The sequence below is a fragment of the Muscardinus avellanarius genome (assembly GCF_963383645.1).
Source record: "Muscardinus avellanarius genome assembly, chromosome: 4".
Taxonomy (NCBI): Eukaryota; Metazoa; Chordata; class Mammalia; order Rodentia; family Gliridae; genus Muscardinus; species Muscardinus avellanarius.
The window spans coordinates 102,022,770-102,045,781 of record NC_137789.1 but is presented as its reverse complement, the minus strand read 5'-3'; the positions used below and the strand labels follow the sequence as shown (position 1 = coordinate 102,045,781).

The 23,012-nt window shown below is 51.3% G+C and overlaps 1 protein-coding gene across 11 annotated transcripts in view; it reads right to left on the bottom strand.

Annotated features, from left to right (window-relative positions):
* Positions 1-23,012, bottom strand: part of LDB3 (LIM domain binding 3) — a gene marked incomplete at both ends in the record, with an annotated part of 67,378 nt that overhangs the window by 16,931 nt on the left and 27,435 nt on the right. For 4 of the 11 annotated variants that reach the window (XM_080693758.1, XM_080693764.1, XM_080693765.1 and 1 more), the window contains 4 exons: positions 2,019-2,139; positions 3,348-3,528; positions 4,784-5,204; positions 11,175-11,320. In XM_080693758.1, the coding sequence (XP_080549884.1) occupies positions 2,019-2,139; positions 3,348-3,528; positions 4,784-5,204; positions 11,175-11,320 (869 nt within the window). Of the gene's footprint in view, positions 1-2,018; positions 2,140-3,347; positions 3,529-4,783; positions 5,205-11,174; positions 11,321-14,426; positions 14,607-20,446; positions 20,544-23,012 lie in introns of those variants that run through there. The other 7 variants (XM_080693767.1, XM_080693768.1, XM_080693759.1 and 4 more) reach the window with 2 other exon arrangements.

The window sequence follows — 23,012 nt, the reverse complement described above, 5'->3', positions numbered from 1 at the left end:
TGTTACTGGAGAATGAATGTAGGGGCATACTATTTCTGAGACACAACTCTTGCCCTTTTTATGTTTTATTTTGAGACAGATTCTTACTAAGTTGCCCAGGCCAGCCTCTAACTCAGCCTCATCCTCTCGCCTCAACCTCCCAAGTCACTGGGATTGCAGGTGTGGTGTAAGCCATCACACCAGTTCTGCTGGTACTGTCTTAACTTCATGCCTATGTCCCCTTGAAGGGAACCTGTCTCAAATCCTTTCTGAAAGAGAGTCATGTTGAGTGAGCTAGTGAACGGTCAGTTAGCTAAGACTCCTAACTGTCTTAGGAAGCTGAGTCCTTTGAACTTACAATAATTCACTCTACATTTATTGTTTTTTTGTGTGGTACTAGGGGGTGGAACCCAGGTTCTTTCTACCTCCAGGCTATACCTCCAGCCCTATTTTATAATTTGTTTGGAAACAGGGTCTCACTAAGTTGCAGAGAACCTCACTAAGTAGCTGAGGCTGGCCACGAACCTGTGCAATCCTTCTGTCTCAGCCTCCCAAGTGCTGGGATTACAAGCGTGCGCCACCACGTCCGCCTCACTCTACATTTTATGATACCATATAGCTCTCTGGGACACAGAAAAACTCTGAGTTCAGATCAGGAGGTTACCGGAGTCTAAAGGAACATCAAAGTCTGGTACATGATGAGGAGGGGACACTCACATATAGCACGTTGACCCTCTCTGTGGCTTCAGCCTCACCACCTTTGTGAGGCAGGTGTTGGCACATGAGAGAAGCAAGACTCAAAGAGACTTAGTAACTGACTCAGGGCTACCCAGTGAGCCTGAGGTGGAAGTAGGACTAGAATGTAGAACGAAGTTCAGGGCCAACACTTTTTCATTCTAAACTGGATCTCCAAGTCAAAATAGCCTGAAAAGCTTCCTAAGCAGTGATGAGGCCAAGTTGTGACTCATACATTTGGTGCATGGAAGGAAACAGACTCCAAGTGTGTAAAATAAGCTAGAGTCAGCAGGGCGCAGTGTTACACACCTGTAATCCCAGTACTTGGGAGGCTGAGGGAGGAAGATCGAGGGTTTGAAGACAGTGTCAGCAACTTAGTGAAACTCTTATCTTCAAAGGAAATAAAATAAGCTGGGCATGGCGGAACACATTTGTAATCCTAGCACTTGGAAGGCAGAGACAAAAGGATCACAGGTTCATGGCTAGCCTCAAGAACTTGTGAGGCCCTCCGCAACTTAGTGAGACCCTGTTTCAAAATAAAGATTAAAAAATAGGGCTGGGGGTGGAACTTGGAGGTAGAATGCCCCTGAGTTCCATCTCTAGTACTGCAAAAAAAAAAAAAAAAAAAAAAAAAAAAAGTATGGGCTGGGGTGGGTGTGGTGGCACACGCCTATAATCTCAGTACTTGGGAGGATAAGTCAAGAGGCTTGCAGGTTTGAGGAAAGCCTCAGCAACAAAGCATGACTCAGCAACCTAGCAAGACCTCATTTCAGAACAATATATATATACATATATATATATACACACACATATACACACATATATAATATATATATGTATATACACACATATACATGTATGTATGTATGTATGTATGTATGTATAGAGCTGAGGGATACTCCAGAAACAGAATGCCCCTGGAGCTAGGAATGTGGTTCAGTAATAGAGCACCCCCAGGTTCAATCCCCAGTACTGGGGGAAAAAAGTTGGCTCCCTTTTCCTGGAAAGCTGCAGCCAAATGAGTAGGGGAAACAATTTCACTAACTTCCTTTATGTAATAGTATGACTTACCATTAAGAACAAAACCAAAACCAAAGGCTGAGGGTGTAGCTCAGTGGTGGAGCAATTGCCTCACATATGTGAGGCCCTGGCTTTGATTCCAAAACAAAAACATCAAATCCCCTCTTCTAGAAATAAAGACCCCGGGGGGCTAGATGTGAATGGATCTAGGCATGGATTAGTCCCCTGGCCTGTCTCCTGGCATTGAACCACTCTATGTTCACATCATATCCCAGAGTTCCTACCTTTCTCACAGTAGGGCTCTCCGTCTTCCATGTGGAAGAGACTGTTCCCGAAAGGCTTCTTGCAGGCCGCGCAGACGAAGCAGGTGGTATGCCACGTCTGTCTCAGGGCATGCATCACTTCCTGCGGGAAAAGAACATGAGCTCAGGACAAAAAGGGACCCTGGCTTCACCACCAGGCCCCGGCCCCTGCCTGGGCAGCCCTCAGCAGGAGAGCCCAGGAAGCAGGCCCCTCCATGCCAAGGAAAGGCAGGGCTTTCCAGGGGCTGCACTGCTGCATCAGCTGTGATGCTTAACCCTCCGCTTAGACCTCGGAGGGACATCCTGCCTCTTACTGCCACTCTCCCAAGGGGGCACCGAGGGTCAAGGCCAAAGGTCAGGCTAAGAAGTAATCATGTCCTTGGCAGAAATTCCACCACCACCTCAAGCTGTGTGGCACGGGCACATAATTCATTCTTATTTTCTCTCTCTCTCTCTCTCTCTCTCTCTCTCTCTCTCTCCCTCTCCCTCTCCCTCTCTCCTACTAGGGATCGAACTTAGGCGCATTCTACTTCTAAGCTACAATCCCAGCCCTTTTGTTTTTGTTTTATTCAGTATTAGAGATGGAACCCAGGGGCATTCTACCTCTGAGCTATACCCCCCTATTTTTTATTCTTTATTTTGAAATAGGGTCTCTCTGAGTTGCAAAGAGCCTCATTAAGTAGCTGAGGCTGTGAACCACGATCCTCCTGTCTTGGGATTACAAACATGCGCCACCACCCCTGCTTTTTTTTTTTTTTTTTTTTTTTTTTGTACTAAGGATTGAACCCAGTGGAGTTCTATCTCTGAGCCACACCCCCAGCCCTATTTTTACTTTTTAGTTTGAAACTGGGTTTCACTAGGTTGCTGAGAATCTCACTATATTGTTGAGACTGTCCTGGAGCCTACAATCCTCCTGTCTCAACCTCCCAAGTACTGGTACAAGTGTGCGCCACCTTGTCTGGCTTGTTTTGTTAATTTAAAACAGGGTGTTGCTAAGTTTGTTCGGGCCACGCTAAATTGCTTAGGCTGGCCTAGAACATTCTATCCTACTGTCAGAGCCTCCCAAGTACTGGGATTACAGGCATGTGTCTCTGTGACCTGCACAAGCACATCATCTTCTCTTGTTTCAAGTTCATCTGCTCATTGGTTCATTGGTGGCAAACCAGCCTCCTTCAAGAATAGAAATGGAGTTGCTTTCTCTCTCTCTCTCTCTCTCTATCAGGAGCTATGGCTTCTAAATGGGACCTAATGGGGGAGCAGGGGAAAGATTGTTCAGGGCTGAGGCAAAAACAAGGGTCAGAAGACACTTACCCCCATGATTTTGGTGTTGCACTTGGCACAGAGTGGAGCAAAGAATTGCTCATAACACCGCTCACAATAAACATTGTTCTGCTCCTCCACAAAGCACACGTCTGCCAGGGAGGCCTTGCAGTAGGCACAGTTGAATTCTTCTGGGTGCCAGGAGCGGCCCATGGCTACTAGAAAAGGGCCCCTGGGGAGGAAGAGAACATAATAAGGATCCCCTCAAACTTGAAACCATATTTTCAAGAATCCCAACACTCTTCCTGTGTTTCCCCAGTAGCTCCCACTTTCATGACTGTTTTAATGAAATTATGCAAATTTGGGGGGACTCCAAATTTGCAGAAAGGCGTTCCCTGTTGCAGCAATTGCAATACTGAGAATCCAGAAGCAACTCAAGTGTCCACTGTAGGACTGTGTAGGCCCAGGATAGAATGCAGTGACCACAAACAATCATCAGAAGAATGACGCTGATGCTGACATTTATTAAGTGCCTATTCCGTGCCAGGCACTATTCAAGAACAATTTGCATTTAACTTATTTCATTTTTTCTATGGGTGTGGTACTGGGGATTGAGCCCAGAGGAACTCCACCACTGAGGTAGAGTTATTTTTTTCAAATTGACCAGGCTGGCCTCAAACCTGTGAATCTTCCTATCCTAGCTTCTCAAGTACTGGGATTAGAGGAGTGTGCCACTAAGCTTGGTCTATTTAGTCTTTCATCTTACGAGTTAGGAACTATTACATGCCCGTTTTCAGGAAAGGAAACTGAGGCACTGAGAAGTTTAGGAACCCATTCAAGCCCATAGGGCCAGGGAGCTGTAACCCCAGGATATAAAAGTCTAGTTCCAGTGGAGTAGTCGGAACACTGGGACTCTAAGGAAACTGTTTGTGTTCTGATTTTTACTTTCCATACTTTCCTATAGTTTTCTAATGCGTTATGTGTTAGTTTATTTTCACACAAGAGCGTATTGTTCACCTACACCAGCTCACGTCACAGATACACTACTCCAAGGTGACCCCAGGCTTCTAAGCTGAGCTGACTTGTTTTCATTTCAGTCAAGTGCCCACTGAAGCCCTGCGGAAAGACTCGGAAGCAACCCTAAAGGAAAGCTGGGTCAAAACCAGCACTGTCAGCCAGCTTGCAACATGCCCAATAAACTACTGACAACAAGACTGGCGATTCCCAAGACCCGGCCTTAGCCCAAGGGGGAGCTCCTGGCACCAGGCACTAAGCTGGGAGCTTCACCCACTTACCTCATGGAATCCTCCCAACTCCCCAGGATGTGGGTGTCACACAGGTATGAAGCCAAGGCCCAGAGAGTTGGGCCAGATGGCCAGCCAGAGGGACAGGAGGCTAGCTTTTCCCTACACCTGCCTCCCATCCCCCCACTGCAGGCCTCAGGCTGTGGGCGAGCACCCCCTCCCTCTGGCGCCCAGGTACCATACCGGATGACATTGTTGCAGTGGCCACAGAGTGGAGTTCGGCTGCTAGCTGGGAAACGTTCTGCTCTCTGGAAGGTACCCCTAGCAAGGGGGGTGACCTGGGGGCCCGTTGGAGTATAAGCTGGGCCCCCCCGGGGCAGGGTCTGCTTGCTGATGGAGGTGGTGCTCTTGCCAGGGGCAAACTTCTGGGAGAAGCTGTCATCTGTTACCCAGGGGGGGCGGCTGGCAGACTCTGCAGAGCCCCCACTGTAGGCCGAGGAGGGTGTGGGGTTATAGTTTGGGGCAGGGGAGGGCGTATAGGATGGGGCAGGGGAGGGGGAGTAGGTGGGGGCCGGTGAGGGGGTGTAGGCAGGGGCAGGTGAGGGGGTGTAGGGAGCTGGATTATAATTGGCTCCTGGGGATGGGCTGTAGGTCGATGCAGGCACTGCAAGCCAAAAAAAAAAAAAAAAAAAAGAAAAAAAAAGAAAAACCTGTCAGGTATTTATTTCCCCCTCTTCTCCCTCCCCAGGCAGAGAACTGCAAATGATGACTGTATGTTATTAGAGTAGTACGATTCCAATTTTTACGGGAGACACGTTCCTGAACTCCTCGGTGCCCCAGATTTTAATTCTCAGCAATGGAGCCAGGGAGATAAAAAGCCAGCAAATGCAGCAGAGCCCTAGGGAGCTTGGACGGGGTTGGGAAAGGAATGGAACTATAAATATTTGCAGCTGTGCAGGGTGGGGCTCTGCTGGGCCTTGGCTGCCTGAGCCAGGCAGAGGATGGGAACGAGGAGTGAGGGGTACTCTAGCTGGGTACAGGGTGGGAGTGGGTCAGCCAAGCGTAGGCTGGAGGATGCTTTCAGTGATTAGTCTCTAAAATGATTAGACTGAACCATCTTTATCAGCATGTGTTTGTTGCACCTGGATCTAGCCCAGCCTTCAGGATAAAGCACATGTCCCAGGAGCTGGGTTTTCAGGTTCCAGTTTCAGGTTTCACTACAATTGTGTTTTGTTTTGTTTCATTTTGGGTGCTGGGGATTGAACCCAGGGGCCTCCTACCTCTGAGTTACACCCCCAGGCCTTAAAAATTTTTTTTAAGTTTTTTTTTTTTTTTTTTTTGGTCTTTTTGGAACCAAGGATCGAACCCAGAGCGCCACACCTGCAAAGCAGGCACTTTGCCACTGGGCTACATCCCCACCCCCCCAATTTTTTTTTTTTTTTAAATTTCAAAACAGGACACTAAATCGCTGAGGCTGGCATCCAACCTGCAATCTTCCTATCTCAGCCTCTCAACTACTGGGATAGTGTGCCATCATACCTGGCCTACAACTGCTTTCTTGAAGAACAGCTTGGCTTGATTCCTATGGGGAGGGAAGTTCCATCTTGGTTTGCTGGCGGTGGGGGGCCTTGGAGGAGTCACTCAGAGCCAGCTTGGACAGAGATGTTGGCAGGATGCAGCCCAGGCCCAGTGCTCCCTGCCCTTTGCTTTGGTACAAACTGAAAGTGTTTTGGACTGACACCTAGCAGTTACTGGGGAAGTCTGAGAAAGGAAGAGAATCTGCTGCCCCATTCTGGAACCCTTTCCTGACACTCACTGACAGGCTTGCGACACAGAAGCATTTGTTTACCCAAATCCTCTCAGCCTGTGCCCTCAACACCTGAATTTCTGCTGTCTCCTATCAGAGTCAGCAGGGGCAGACCCAGCTGGTTCTGCACACATGGTCCAGCAGCCTCCTCTTCCAGCAAGGGAAGTTCTAGAAGCTTCACCTCTGTTCACAGTCAGCTTCTCTGGAAAGAAATCCCATTCCATTTGCCCCAGGGAACATATTGGGGCGGCTCTCCATTTTTGTGCTGGGCCTGGGTGGGAGTGATTGAAACAGCCCCCACTGGGCCCCAGCTAGGCTTAAGATGCCCACCCTACCTCTGGTCTCTCTTTCCCATCTGGAGCCCTGGGGCCCTCTTGGGTGGGCTGGGGGTCCACGGCTCCAACTCTGCACCTTTTATTTCCAGAGGACTGGCCTTCACAGCAGGGAAACCCAGAACATACACACACGCTTGCTGGGGGTGGGCAGGGTCCATGCCTATGATAATGGAGTATGAAGGCATAAGGCCCTCTACAACCCTGCCCCAAGCCATTCTGGGAATGATGCTGGCTTCCAAAGGTACAAGCTTCTGCAAACAAGTCTTCTTCCCACTTACTAAGATCATCTGAGTCTCACACTATCCCCTTTTATACTTGAGGTCACTATAGCTCAGACAAAGTAGCAGTATGACTCTGACACCTTTCTTACTCTATACCTCAAGCTGCCTCTAAAGAACTAAACTCCAATTTCCAGAAAATCTTGGTGCACCATGTCATGGAGGAAGCAACCTCAGCACGGAGGAGACCCCATGCTCTGGCACACAGCACAGCTATCAAGAACTGTGGCTTAGCCAGGCAAGGTGGCATGCACCTGTAATCTCAGTACTTAGGAGGCTGAAACAGGAAGATCACAGGTTCAAAGCCAGCCTTAAAATTTAGCGAGACTCTGTTTTAAAAAAAAAAAAAAAGGGAGGACTGGGGGTATAACTTGGAGGTAGAATGTCCTGGGATCAATCCCCAGCAACACACACACACACACACACACACACACACACACACACACACACGCCCTGGCTTGTGAGGCTGGGGGTATAGCTCAGTGGTAGAGCCCTTGCCTGGCATGCATGAGGCCCTGGGTTTAATTCCTAGCACCTCTGGAAAGCATATGGCCCTGGCTTCATGGCCCGGTTCTACTAGTTTCTGGCTGTGTATCCTTGTGCATGTTCCTTAACTCTTCCAGGTCCGTTTCCTTATCTAAAAATGGTCAATAAACGGGAGCAGTGGCCCACACCTGTAATCCTAGCAACTCTGAAAGCCAAGGCAGAAGGAGATCTAGTTCAAAGCCAGCCTGGGCAATTTAGCAAGATTCAGTCTTGAAATAAAAAACAGAAAGGGCAAGGGGTATAGCTCACTGTTAGAGCACCCCTGGGTTCAATCCTCAGGAAAACACACACACACACACACACACACACACACACACACACACACACACACACGATGTATCTTAGTACCTTTTAGGGCTATTATGAGGATTAAGAGAAAATAAGAAACATGGTGTGTCTAGCCTAGGACCTGGCACAGTGTGCAAGGGTCACTTATATGAGCAAGTCGGTGAGCATAATGGCACCTGTAGCCCACAGCTGAAATGCACTGTCAGCTCCTATCAGGCCTGGTGGTCACCTGGGAAGCCCAATCCAGGCCAAGTGCAGGATGGGGAAGGAGAGAGGGATGTGACACTCTCCAGTCAGATAACCTGGGACAGAGCCTATTCACTGGTGGTGGAATGAATGCCACCCTGCCTGACCCCACGACAGTCTGGTGCATGGGGTGCACTAAAAAGCTGCAAAGCTCAAACTCAATGTGTTGTCACCCTGTCCAACCACCTTGCAGAGCTCACTAGTGTCGGCAGCAGAGTGTCTCAAAACACTAGAAAAAAGGTGATTTGGGAAATCCCAACAGGAAAGGTGGGTGGAGAAAGGTGCCCTGGCAGAACATTTTCTTTTTCCCGGAACTGGAGATTGAACCCAGGGACATTCTACCTTTGAGCTACACCCCCCTGCTCTATTTTAATGTTTTGGGTTTTTTTTGAAACAGGGTCTCACTAGGTTGCGGAGCATCTCACTAAGTACCTTACCATGCCTGGAGATGAAGGGCTCTTGAATTCTACCAGGCTGGGAGTGATGATGTATGCTTATAATTCCAGTACTTGGGAGGCTGAGACAGGAGGATGGCAGGTTCATGGCCAGCCTCAGCTACTTAGTGAGACCCTCTGCAATTTAGTGAGACCCTGTTTTAAAATAAAGAACAAGAACAACAACAACAATATATATATTTATATATGTATACATATATTATTATACATATAATACATTACGGTAGAATGTATTATATGTATATAATTATACACATTATACATGTAATACATATATATGTGGCTAGGAGTATAGTTCAAAGGTATGCCCCTGGGTTCAATCCCTAGTATCGCAAAAAAAAAAAAAAAAAAAAAAAAAAAAAGGAAAAAAGTTCCTCATCCCTCTCTGGTATACAGACCCTGCTAAATCCACTAAATGGGATTAAGAACAAAAGCCCTAATCTTGTGCTGTCCATTCCATAGGCCTGTGTGGCCTCTAACACTCGAAATGGGATTAGTCCAACTTAAGAAGTGCTATTAAATGTAAAACACCAGATTTTGAGACTCAATAGAATAAAATAATATAAAATATCTCAAATAATATATCTCATTGATAATTTTTTTTATATTGATTATACGTTGGAATTTGTTTTGAGCCAGAGTCGCTGCTTCCCCGACGTGGACTACACTTACCCGGAGATGGAATCTACCTATCCTTCAGGTGTGGTCCTGCCGGCCACTCCCCTCACCTCCCCATCGGGTCCCCTACTCCTTGGGGAGGGGTCCTATGGCCCGCCGGGCCGCGCCCCCCGCGACCTCGGAGCCCGGGGGGATGTGGCTCTTTATGCGTGACGGAATTCAACCCGTGCAAATTAGAAGGTGATCTTTCATCCCTAATTGGCAAGTTCAAAAGGCCCCTATCGCGCTCGGCGGCCTCGGGACCGTGTAATTAAGCAAGGTGATTCCTGACTCACTGCGGGCGGCTGGGCGCTCCGCCCCGCCCGCGGGCCGACGTGGCCATCCCCCGGCCGCCGTCCCCCGCCCACGGCGCGGCCCGCCCGCTCCTCCGGCCCAGGTGCTGCGCGAGCGGACGCCCTGCCCGGCGCCAGCGATAAGATCCGGGCTGCGAGCGCCGCCCCGGCCCGCCAGGCTCCCGGGAGCGCGGGTCCTGCGCGCCGCCCCCATCCCGGCGCCCGGCCTCCCGGGGAGAGGGAGGTGGAGGCCGCCGCCTCCCGCCCTCCAGGCAGGAATGAGTTAATGTCTGCGCAGCCTGGGAACCGCGCGGAGACCGCGGCTCGGGCACGTCTCCTCGCCGGGGCCCTAGCCCGGGAGGGAGCTGGAAAGGGGCGAGGGCGAGGGCGGGCCCGGCGCAGTGCCGCCCCCTGGCGGGCCTGCCGGGCACTGCTGGTGGCTGGACCGCCCCGGAAGGGCCAGCCCGGAGCGGAGGAAATGCCCCGCCGGGCGCCCAGCCTCCTTTCCAAGCCCCCCCCCCCAACCCCCGCGGTCCCCTTCTGCACCGGGGCAGCCATTTCCGCCCCCTCCATCGCAGCCCAGTCCCAAATGCCTCTTTCTTTCTTTCTTTCTTTCTTTCTTTCTTTCTTTCTTTCTTTCTGCGTGTCTGGGGATGGAACCCAGGGGCATTCGACCTCCGAGCTACACCCCCTGCCCTATTTTTTATTCTTTATTTTGAAACCGGGTCTCACTGAGTTGCAGAGGGCCTCACTAAGTAGCTGAGGCTGTCTGCGAACCGCGATCCTCCAGGTCTCAGCCTCCCGAATGCTGGGATTACAAGCCTGCGCCACCACACCCGGCTAAATGCCACCTCCTTTCTATGAAGCGTTAGCCTCAGAAATTCTGTCCCTGAGAGAAGGGAGGGAAGCAGGCACTGTGCTGACAAAGTATCGCGGGGTGGGGGTGGGGCTCGGGGGCGGGTTGGCCTCGCTGGTAATCCCTGCTTGGGAGGCTGAGATAGGAGTATCGCACCTTCCTGGCCAGCCTCAACAATTTAGTGAGGTCCCTCATAACTTAGTGAGACCCTGTTTTAAAAATAAAAGACTAAAAATAGGGCTGAGGGTGTATGCGAAATGCCTCTGGGTTTCATCCCAGAAAACAGAGGGCTGATTTGGCTGCCTTTGCCTGGAACTAAGTCCAAGCTCCTGCAACAAGGCTCTTTTTTTTCTGGAGGTCGGGAGGTGACTGGGGATTGAAACCAATGGGATACTACCTTTGAGCTACATCCCATTTTTGTGTGTAGTACTGGGGATGAAGCCCAGGGGCATTCTACCTCCAAGTCACATCCCCAGCCCAATTTTTTAATTCTTTATTTTGAAATAGGGTCTCACTAAGTTGTGGAGGGCCTCACTAAGTACCTGAGGCTGCCCGTGAACCGTGATACTCCCAAGTATTGGGATTGCAGGTGTGTCCCACATCCAGCTTTCTTAGCTTTCAACATCTCCATGCCAGACCCGACTCAGGTGCCTGTGTGGGAGAAAATCCCCTACAGCCCTGCCGTCTTGGAGTGCAGAGTCAGAATCCAACAGGAAGGAAAGGATGGTGCTGAGATTGGGGTCTGGGCGTCAGGAGCCTCCTGTGGTTGCATCCCATACACCAGGACACATGGAACGAGCCCTTAGGTCCTTTGAGTAACACCTGGCCATTGCCCACCCTGGACAGCCTCCCCTCCAGCTCTCTGCCTCTCACCTGGCTGGTAGACAGAAGGCCGGATGCTGGCGGTGGTGACCACCCGGGGCTTGGGTGCAGGGGCAGCGGGACCCTCGCTGTAGCTAGCAGGGGCATTTGGTGCTGGAGAGGTGGCTGCTGCAGGGCTGTAGGCAGAGGACTGGGGCCTGGAACCAAGAGGAGAAGAGTTACAGCAAGAATCAAAGTCTCATCTGGGCCCTGAGGCCTGCAGCCACAGCAGCTGATTCTCTCACCTTCAGGACCCTCCATGTGGAGGAAGCCTGATATGTGCGTGGGGAGCTGTCAGGGGTTGTGAAGGATCTTGGGGGGATGCAGCTGCTCCTGTGGCTAGTGCTATTGTTGTTGGAGGAAGGGAGGAAAGCCACCAGCCAGAAAAGAGAAAACCCTCCATGGGACACCCCACAGGCTCCAACCACCTGCCTCCTCTCCCTACTCCTTTTTGCTGTTGCTGGAGGGAGCAGCAGTCTCAGGTTTCTGAGCAAGAAGGCTTCAGCGAGTGTTCATGGGAAGCAGGGAAGCCAGGAGAGCACCCGGAGCAAACTTCTTCACTTCTGCATAGAATTACCTCCTGGGTAAACTGTCGGGAGGGCCAGAACAGCCTCTTCCCGCATGTGGCCCAGGGACCCTGGGGGCAAAGGATGGGGAAAGAAGTGTCCTCCTTCCTAGGAATGCTCTACTTGGCCTCTTCTCCTGGGGAGCCGAAGACTCAGAGAGCTCCAGGAGTTCAATAGCTGGTTCACACTCTCCTGATCCAGTGTTTCTCAGTTTTATTTGAATGTGAGACTCTTTTTTTTTTTTTCTTCTCATTTAAAAGGAATGGGGCTGAGGATGTGGCTCTGTGTAGAGGGCTAGCCTCATATGCCTCAGGCCCTAGGTTCAGTCTCCAGTACCATAAAACCAATAGATAAAAAAAAAAAAAAATCCACTAATGAGCACCTTACAAAACATGTCCTTACTCTCTCCTGGTATTTTTCAGATCCTAAAGGGACACATGGCCTCACCCAGGGGTAAACGTCCTTGGCAGGGGTGCTGGAGAAGTGAGCCCCTGGAGCACACTCCCCAAAGCCTCTAGCTCCTGAATTCTTTCCACCTGTTCCCCAGGGGCCCAAGGCCTACTCATCCCTGCAGCTGTAGGGTAAAGGAGTGTTTTCCTTTCTGGTGCTCTGGATAGGGGTACGTACCCCAGGGATAAAAACCCACTACCCACTATGGGGCTGTTTGTAGAAAGGGGAAAGTAAAAGATCCTCAGGGAGCCAGCATTCCAAAACTAGGGCCGTGAACACCTGTCTGGTTCATGTGCCAAGTTTCAGGTTGAATGAGGCCATTGTTGTCTCGTCTTTCTGGGCCTGCGTGCCTTTCTAGGGATCCTGGTGCTAGGGCCTCAGCGGAAGAGGAGTGGATGGCGTTCAAGGTACCCAGCTTCCACTGCGGCTCGAGAGGGCCACAGGTCAGTGAGTCTGAGCCAGACTCTCCTACCAGGGTGGACACCTCACCTGCGCCTCAGGAGCTAATTACGTTAGGGATCTGTGTGGGGAGAGGAAGCAGAAGCAGGCGAGAACTCTGAAGCCCGGCTTTAATGAGAGGCTGGCGCATACACTCACCTTCAGGAGACTCCCTCTAGCTTCAGCTTCTTCCCAGCCCATGAGCAAGGAGAGGAGGTGTAGCTGGGTTCAGAGAGCAACCCTGCAACCCCTTCTGCTCTAGCCCAGCTGGGGTGCCCCCTGGGCTCTCTCCAAATTCTACCTGGGCCCCGACTCTTTTGGCATGTCAAAAGGAAAAAAGAGGCCAGGCGTGGTGGCGTACTCTCGTAATCCCTGCACTTGGGAGGCTGAGACAGGAGGATCGCACAGGTTCAAAGCCAGCCTCAGCTACTTAGTGAGGCCCTCAGCAACTTAGTGAGACCCTGTTTCCAAATAAAGTATAAAATAGGTCTGGGAATATAGCCCGGAGGTAGAAAAGCCCCCGGTTCCACCCCCAGTACCACCACCAAAAAAAAAAAAAAAAAAAGGAAAAAAGGACTCACCAAAGGCATCAGGTCTCTGGGGTGGGCTGGCCCAGGACTTGAAGCTGGGTGCTGGAGCCACCCCTTCAGCAGAGGCAGGGGTGAAGCTAGATGCCCATGAGCATCTAGTGCTCTCCATCCACATCTCTGCGTCATTTCAAAGACTCTAGTGGCCTCCCATCCAATCTGGAGGGAGGCTTCCCACTCAAAAACAGGACATTCCTTACCCTCCTCAAAGTTTCTTCTTGGGTAAGCAAGGCCCTGTGCAAAATGATTCTGGCATGGAGAGAGGAAGCTAGCCCTGCCCCAGAAAACTGAGGAAAACATGAAGCATGGGGTGGGGGGCTAGGAAAGCTGGGCTCCGATTCCACACACCACCAGGACGGCTCCAGGAAGCCCAGAAAGAGAGCTGGACCAAGCCCCGCTACTGCGCTAGCTGGCTGTGCCAGAGTGACCTGTCTTTGCTGCCCCTGGCTCCACACCCCCCACCTCTGGTCTCTGCCTTACTGGGAATCCAGGGCAGCAGGTTGGGATGCAGGAACTTGAAGTACTTCTGCCCTTTTCCTGTGCTAGGTGTTTTATGTACATTTTTTCTGTCATAGCCCCATAAATTCATGTGTTGTTTGAAGCATCTTAAATGATGAGGAAACAGGTTCAGAGAGGCTGTGCCACTTTCTCAAGGTTACAAGCAGTAGGGAGGGGAGCGGAGATTGAAATTCCACTGCATCAGACGTCTCTGGAGTTAACATGCTTCTCCATCAAGAGAAGATAGGGGAGGAGAGGTGGCAAGTTTGTGGCTAAACTATCTGATCAAATCTGACCTGCTGTTCGTGCCCTGATCAGTGTTCCCTCTGCCAGGGAGCCTTCCATGATTTCTCCAGCCCATGAAACAAGGACTATCTGTAGAGCCCCCTTTTGTTGTGTGTGTGTATGTGTGTGAGTGAGTGTGTGTGTGTGTGTGTGTGTGTGTGTGTGTACATGTATGTATGAGAAACTTTAACCTGTCACTGGAGATGTGCCCCTCGGAGGTAGGGCCACATCTCTGCATCTGTCCTTAGCCACAGGTAATGCACTCCTTTGAGATGACCCCAGATTCCCCTGCACTCTGCACTCCATTGCTGGCCAGGGTTTCCTTGGGGACGCCCAGGGCCCTAATCACCTTGGATCCAGCTGCCCACAAATGGACTCCGGATGGGGCCTTTCCTGCTTCCCTGTCCCTCTGTGAGGGTTGGCACCTGTGGGCCAGTTACCTTGGACTGTCCGCTGGGCTCGAGGCAGGGGCGGCCGAGGCAGGGGCGGCTTGGGGACCGGCCACGGCCAGGGCTGGCGAGGCTGTGCTGGGAGAGGCGGCAGCAGGCGGCTGGGCAGAAGCAGGCAGCAGCGGGACAGCGGCCTGGCTGGTGCATACTGGAGCATGCTCAATAGGGGTGCTGATGAGGCGGGACCAAAAAGACAACAGGTCAAGGGGGCCCCTGGCCCTATGAGCAGCCCTCTGTGTGGAGGGCAGGTGGGTGGAGCAGCAACAGGTAGGCGGGAAGCACCGTCAATACTGCAAACAGCCAATCCTCCAGAGGGTGCATCCTTCGGGTGTCAGATCCTTAGAGGGGAAGCTCAGACCATGCGGGTCTGGGGGTCAATAACCTTGAAAACATTCTCAGTCCTAGAGAAAGGCTTCTCCCCCACACCCCCTCTGCAGTTGGTCTGTGCTTTCTAATTTTTCTTTCTCAGCAAAACACAGTGCAGTGGAAAAGTCAATGTCATTATCAACCAGTTTCCTCTCCCTTTCTGTTTTCCTCTCCTTCCCCATCCAGTCGGGGGCAGGCACTGTCTTTGGGGAGGAATGATACAACCAGAAAGCAGAGGTGCAATGTTTGGGTGTCCAGGTCTCAGGCTTGGAATTCTTCAGGTTCTGAAGAATCCAAGGCAGTGACAATACATTAGCAAGATGGCTAAGAGCTACCATGGACCAGAAGGGTGTAATATGATGTGGGGTTTCAAGGATAAAGGATAAACCTGGGGAGGCGCAAGACCTGTGGTGGCGACAGGTAGGCCCCAAACAGCTCCAAGATCCTCGCACCATTGTGTGGCCTGGGTGCCATAGAGCATCTCACACACCCAAGAGTGACAGGCACCTGGCCCTGAGCACCTGCAGGTCTGAAAGAGCTTGTAACTGGTAACGAGAGGTGATCACTCTGCCAATGGGGCCAGCAGGAGCTGATGGGATGGGGCGAGCCAGCAGAGGCCAGGTAGACCAGATGCCCCCACCCTGAGCACCCGGGCACTCTGTAAGCACCCCTGCCCAGGACCATTCTAGGAAGATGACAGCAGTCAGAACCTGGATTGACTGGGATTAGATCTCTGCTATCTGTGAAATGAGGCAGAGAATGAGCATAAAAGTTATATTATAGGAAAGCAAAGAAATGCACATTCTTTGCTTTGCTTCCTTTCTCTTCTCTCTCCCCCCCCTCCCCCGCCCAACCTTCTCTCTCGCCCAGGCCTGTCTAGCCCTCCTGGCCTCAAGTGATCCTCCTGTTTCAGACTCGCAGATGCATAGGCGTGTGCTAACACAAGCTCATTCTTTGCTTTATGACTGGTCTTTGCATTTGTAACAACAGTGGCAATAAATACAACTCCTACACAAGAGGGAATAATGCAGCCATACTATGTAATTTATTTATTGACTTCCTATTTTGTGCCAAGCATTACATCTTTAATTTCTCACAACACCCCTCTGATGAGGGTATTATCAACACCTTTTAATAAATGAGGACATGGAAGCAGAAAACTCAATTGCTCAAGGTTCTAGAACTTACCCATAGGGACAAAATGACCGAGGATTATCTTGATTTTGATTTGAAGCCTTAACCAGTACTTCATGGTGGAAGATAGAAATCTCTTTTTGTGTCTGTGTGTGATACTAGGGATTGAACCTAGTGGTATTCTACCACTGAGCTACCCACCTAAACTTATTTTGAAACAGTATCTTGCTATGTTTCCCAGGCTGGCCTTGAACTTGTGATACTCTTGTCTTAGCCTCCCAAGTACTAGGATTACAGGTGTGCACCTTTGTGTCACATTTCTGAGCTGGCTGCTAGGGCCCTCCTCACAGAGTGGACAGATGAGAAGGCCCAGACTGACGCAGGATATGTGTCTCCTTGATTTGTCTCTCCCCGCCCCATTCCATACTTCCAACAGACTCATGGGAACTGTGGACCCTGCCCAGAAAAAGAGGAATAAAAAGCTGGGCAAAGAGGAAACTGTCTAACCCTGGGTTGCAGGAGATGAAGTTGAAAGTGGATGTGAACCCTAGGAAAATTCTCCATTGGCCTGCTGATGGGCGTCATTTACATGGACCACAGTGTCAGGATGGGCCCAGCCCTGCTACAAGGTGACATGGTCAGGGTTCTCCTGAGCAATAGTCACCAGGCTGCCAAATGGAATGCAAACCTTCTGGGAGGCAGGGGAACGATGTCACAAGCAGCCACCTGCCTGGTACTCTGCCATCAGCTGATCAAGAGAGATTTTGTATACCATTTTCTTAGCTAACACAATGAGCAGCAACAGCCCAGTGATGACAGTGGCACCCTTCTGCACCATCAGTATCAATCCTAACCCCCCACCAGCACCAACAGTTCTAACCTGAGCTCAGTGACCACAAATCCTCATACCCAGCACCAGTACGAATATCACTTCCATCCTTCACAGGACAGGACAAAGGTCACCACCTGGGACACATTGGCATGCGCGTGAGCCTGCTGCCCGGGGTTCTTACTGAGGGGCATCTATCTGGGACCACTGTCTGCAGACAGTGGCCAGTAGCCAGGGCCGCAGAGAAGGGAGAAGAGGAAATGTCCTGAAGGATCCTGGGTTCTTGTTTCAGGTCAGTTCTGACATGAAGTTCTGAAACCCCAAAAAGAGGGCTGACATCAAAGAGAGAGAGAGGGGGCTGTGGAGAACTTACTTTACTCCTAAAAACAGGCCTGTGAGATCACCTCAGCCTCATCTAGGACTCTACAGCTGCTCCTTCCTTGGGCATACTTCACTTTATTTTTTATTTTCAGCATTGTGATGAATCCAGGGTTTTGTATGGACTGAGCACATGCTCTGCCACTGGGCCACACCTCCAGCCCCGGAATTCACTTGACACTTCTCAGCAAAAATCAGACCAAACCAAACTATACTCAAATGCTCACAACTAGCTGAGAGCAGTGGCATACACCTGTAATCCCAGTACTTGGGAGGCTGAGACAGGAAGATTGCAGGTTTGAGCCAGCCTCATCAATTTAGTGAGACCCTGGAGAACTCAGTGAGACCCTGTTTCAAAATAAAAAATAAAATAGGGCTGGGGTGTAGCTCAGAGGCAGAATGCCCCTGAATCCAATGCCCAGCTTAAAAACAACAACTTACAGTTGCATGGGGAGGGCGTGGCCAGAGGAGAATACAGCCTGGCTGTCGTTCTTTTCATAGCTCATCTTTTCTCTCTAACTGGGCAGTATCAGTGTAGAATGTGCCAACCCTGTTCTCTTGCTCTCTTTTGTGGTGGCCCTTGCTGCTGGGAATGGTGGGCTTCAGTTGATGCTGGTATTAACGATGGTGATATTCCCTCTGGACAGGATGGGGATGATATTACCGGTGGTGCTGGTTCTTGGGGTTTGTGGTCACTGGGCTCAGATTGGAACTGTTGATGATGGGTGGTGACTGGTATTGATGCTAGCCATTACTCGGATGCTGCTGCTACTGGTGCTAGCTGTAGTGGCATAGGAAAATCTCTGCGGTCTGGATGGCAACAGAACGGACCAGTCAGGTGGTTGGTTGCGAAATTGTTTATCCTGTCACCCACCAGGTCTGCATTCCATGGAGTAGCCCGGTGACTAATGCTCAGGGGAGTCCTGACCACCTCACATTGACATTGTGGTCTGTGTGGATGATGCCCAGCAGCTGTAGTGGGAATGGCACCCTGTTCATTTTCGCTTTGCCCTCAGAATACACAATTCTATAGCCTGGGATTCTAGAGCTGGACCTTACTGACCGTGGCCTCCCTCCTCCTCATTCCCTCCACTCCAGCCCGATGGCTAACTCAGCATTTCTGTTCCCTCTGCTTAGATGGCCTATTGGCCTTCCCTATCTGCACACACCCCAATCCTGACCATTCCTGAAGATAACAATACTGACCTCTTCTTCCAGGAAGCCTTCTCTGCTCTCCAGGGGGAAGGACTCCTGTCTCTGGACCCCACACAAACAACCTTATGCCTTGGCCACAGCTACAGTCTTAGCCTTTCTGGTTCCTTCAGCACCTACAGCAGCCATGCACCTCGACAGACATCCTCATCAGACACAGGATACTGAGGGAGGACATCTCTAGCACTGACACCAAGGGCTTTACATGCACCCTGGCTTGGGGTTGCAGCAGACACTGCTCTCTGGGACTGGGGTAGCTGGGAAGGCACCACGCAGGCTGGAAAGCAAACAGCCTTCCCAGGCTTCAATGAAGTGGCTCCAAGAGGGCTCCAACAGGCAGGGAGCCAGGGACAGAGGTCCTAGGGCCTGCCAACACTGAGTGTTTGGCTCAGGTCCTCAGCCAGCCTCAGGATGCCCACTGTCTCTGTCTGATACTCTGTCCAGCAGCCCCGAACTCCACAAGCCACCCTCAGGCCTTACAAGTCCTCAATAGAAGGTAAACCAAGTATGTGTGTGCTCCAGGTTGTCTAGACAGAGGCAGGCATCTCCCTTTCCACCCCAAGGTGGATCCCCAGCCAGGGTGATATATGCCTTGCCCTATCCAGCCCTGGTGTCAGACTGCTGGAGGCAGGAGGAGGTGGGAGGCTGAGGAGCAGTGGGCCTGTGGGGAGCTTTGAGGAGAATCTCAGGGGAGGTGGCAGGAAAGAGGAGCTTCCCTGGTGAGATTGCTAAGCTCCCTGCAGGCAGAGAGAAAGTCAGTGTCCAGACAGTGGGAGAGGGAATAGCGTGCTGGCCATCCAACCTCAGAGGAGGCATGGAGTCCTGGGGTTGGACCTCGCGCCTGCCTTCTTTTGCCAGCTGCAGTAGTCCTCACGTCCTTGGCCTGTGATTCCATGCAGTCAGGGGCCAGGCTGTTTGGCTGACAGGTGGGTGAGTGGCATGCTTTGGAAAGACATGAGTCTGGGACCCTTTCTGAAACCTTTTCAGCGGCTGTTGTCGCTCGGACTGGCCATTGCTAAATGCTATGGGCTGGCACAAGGTCACAGGTGGTGGCTGGGAGCAAGGCCCAGCAGAAGGCCTTCCACAGTGACTGCTATCAAGACAGCTAGGTCTTCTCTGCATCTCTTCTCCCCTGAGCCCCTGCCCAGCCCCCCAGAGTTTCCCTGTGAGCTGCCCCTTCTTCCAGGAACACTTCTCCTGCCTCCTAGACCAGGGCTGGATGGAGTAAGACCTGCCCAGAACAGCTTGCTACTTTCTGATGGGGAGGGAGGGTGGCGCCACCTGCTGGCTGCAGCAGGTGTGGGAGGGGAGGTGCAGATGTAGTCCTGTCTGTACTGCCAAGGGCTGCTAAGACTAGCCCTGGAGCCATGCATCCATCCCATGTCATCCTCCCCCAGGGTTCCCTAGTCTGGGTGTGGACCTACAGAGTAAAAGCAGTGGTGACCAGAGCTCTCTGGGTGTCACCCTGCTCCTCTGGAGCCCTCTCTGTCTCGCAGACACTGCCCTCTCAGCCCCTCTGCGCGGAGGTGAGGGGTGGGCGCGCACACAGGCACAGCATAACTGGGGCATGGTTTGGTTCATTTCAAATCTTCTTTATTTCAGAACAAGCATGCTTCTATGTACAGGGGAAAGAACTATGGAGTCAGTGCACACAGTACAGAGAGGAGGGCGCCCACCTTACCTATCCTGGGCTTCTACTTCCTCTGCCTAGGGCCCTGGCCAGGGCTGCCCTGGACTCTGGGGGCAGCAGGCCCAGGGAGCTGGCCTCTTCCCAGGACCCTGATCTAAGGGCAACTCATTCCAGAATGGAGTGAGTCCTGGAGGTGAAGCTGGTTCTGCTTTCCTTGGTTCTGGGGTGTGTTAAGCCAGCAAACCCCGTCATGTCCTCTCTGGTCTAGGGCTATGGCTTGTGCAGGGCAGCAGAGGCTCTGGCTGTGTGGGCAGGGAGGGAGGGATCAGGGTGCTGCCATTGGCTACCACAGGTGCCTCCAGCACATCGTCAAGCATCACCGTAGGGATCACGTGCCAGATCTGTGCGGGGGGAGGAGGGAGGGCGCAGCCTGCTGGGGGCCAGTATATCCCCGGTGGGCTTTTAGCTTTTAACATTAAGGATGTGGGCTGACAGGCCATGGTGCCAGTTGCGCAATTTGGCAAAACGTGGGCTGTTACGTTCCGTTTCAAACCTTTCCCTGTGGCACAGAGAGAGACAGAGACAGAGACAGAGAGGGACAGGAAGAAAGAGAAGAGAGGAAGAAAGAGAGGGGTTAGGGAATGTGTCCACCATTCCCGTCTGGAGCCAGGCAGGGGCATGGGACGAGGGGAGTTGGCTTAGGGAAGCTTTCCATCCATGGGGTGCTTTCTGGGTGGTCAGGCCTGGATTGAGAACAGCAGGATGCCCTGAAGCAGGTGGAGGATGCTCTGCCTTGAGTGAGTGGGAGTCCATGGAGGAGCCTGGCTAGAGGGCTGGAGGGTGACCTGGGCAGAGCTGGGGGCCTCCTTTGCCCATGTGGTTAGGGCTGGGCAGAGCTGCTTTGGCTGTGGGCTCTGGCTACTGAACCAAACATGTAGGTGGGCCTAGTGTGGTCTCTCCCCTACCTGGGCATCTCTGCCCTGGTGGGCAGGCTTGTGGCCTCCCTGTGCTGCCCCAGACTGGCCTCACCCTCACTATCCACAGAGAGAAGGCTGCACACACTCCAGTGTCCCTGAGCGCCCAGGCACACAAGGCCACATGCTCACCCACAAACTCACAAGGCTACTGTCACAGATACAGAGGGCTGGGGGGACCTCTGGGGGCTCAATTCACAGCCTGCTCAGCTGAGGACAGAGTACAGAGCAGACAAGCAGCAGCAAGAAATGTAGAGTGGAGGATAGGGTGAGCCGAGGACCACCAGTGCCGCAGGTACCGGAATACTAGGCCCTGTAGGTGGAAGGGGTCTCTAACATTGTCCAGACCAGAGGTGCAAACTGGAGGCCAAGAAACCACATCTAGCCATAAACACAGTGTGTTTAACCTGCTCAGAAACTCAATTTAAAAAAGGCTAGGGCTGGGAGTGTAACTCAGCGGTGCTGTCTGCTTAACATGCACGAAACCTTAGGTTCCATCCCCAGCATGGCAAAAACCATATTGACAAACAAATTAAAATAAAAATTAATTGCTGTATCCATACCATGGGATGCTACTCAGCAATAAAAAAGGACAAATGAACTACAGGTTGAGTATCCTTTATCCCAAATGCTTGGGGGACCAGAAGGTTTTGAATTTCAGATTTTTTTTTTTTTTTTGTGGTACTGGGGATTGAATCCGGGGCGTTCTACTTTCAAGCTATACCCTCAGCCCCGTTTTATTCTTTATTTTGAAACAGGGTCTCACTAAGTTGCAAATGGCCTAAGTTGCTGAGGCTGGCCTTGAACCTGAGGTCCTCCTATCTCAGCCTCCCAAGTCCCGGAATTACAAGCATGCGCCACCATGCCTGGCTCGGGTTTTTCGTTTTTGAATATTTGTATTTACATAATGAGATATCTTGGGGACCCAAGTCTAAACACATAATTCACTTATGTTTCACAAAAACCTTATACGCATGGCCTGAAGGTAACATTTGTACATATTTTAGTGTACTTTTTTTGTTTTGTTTTGCTGTGGAACTAAGAGTTGAACCCAGGGCCTCAAACATACTAGGCAAGCACTGTACCACTGAGCTACATCTCCAGCCCCTTGAAAATTTTGTTATGAGACATGTGCTCACCAAGTTGCCCAGGCTGGCCTAGAACTCGTAATCCTCCTGCATGGACTTATCTTTGGGGCATCATGTTGGTGCTCAAAAAGTTTTGGATTTTGGAGCATTCAGATTTTGGATTTGGGGATTAGGGATGCTCAGATGCTCAGCCATTATTGGTAGATTTAGTAACTTGGATAAATCTTTAGAGACTGATGCTGATTGGAAATAAAAATCCTAAATGGCTATATGCTGTATGTTTCTATTAACATGATATTCTTCAAAATGACTAAGTAGTAGAAGGAAGGACAGTTAACAGATGAGTGGCTGCCAGAGGTGGGCAGAGGGGGGCGGCCTGGCCCTACGAGAGCCAAGGAGCAGCCTGGGGGAATGTGGTGCTCTGTGTCTAGACTGTGGCTATGTCAACAGGATCCTTGAGATGCTGTGGTATAGTGTTGCAGGATGTGGCCTTTGGAGGAAATGGGAAGGGTACACAGGATCTCTGTGTTATTTCTTTCCTTCTTCTTCTTCTTCTTTTTTTTTTTTTTTTTTTGGCTGTACTGGGGTTCCTGGAAACCTTTCTATCTGCGGGTTACACTCCCAGACCTATTTTTATATTTTTATTTGGAAACAGGGTCTCCTAAGCCAGCGCGGCTGGCTTCAAACCTGCGCGATCCTCCTGTCTCTGCCTCCCAAGTGTGGGGATCACAAGCATGCGTCACCACCCCCGGCTCTCTGTGTTATTTCTTACGACAGCACATGACTTGGCAGCTATCTCAAAATAAATAGGTTAATTTAAAAAATGAATTGCCAGCCGGACATGGTGGCACACGCTTGTAATCCCCGCGCTTGGGAGGCAGAGACAGGAGGATCGCGCAGGTTCGAAGCCAGCCGCGCTGGCTTAGGAGACCCTGTTTCCAAATAAAAATATAAAAATAGGTCAGG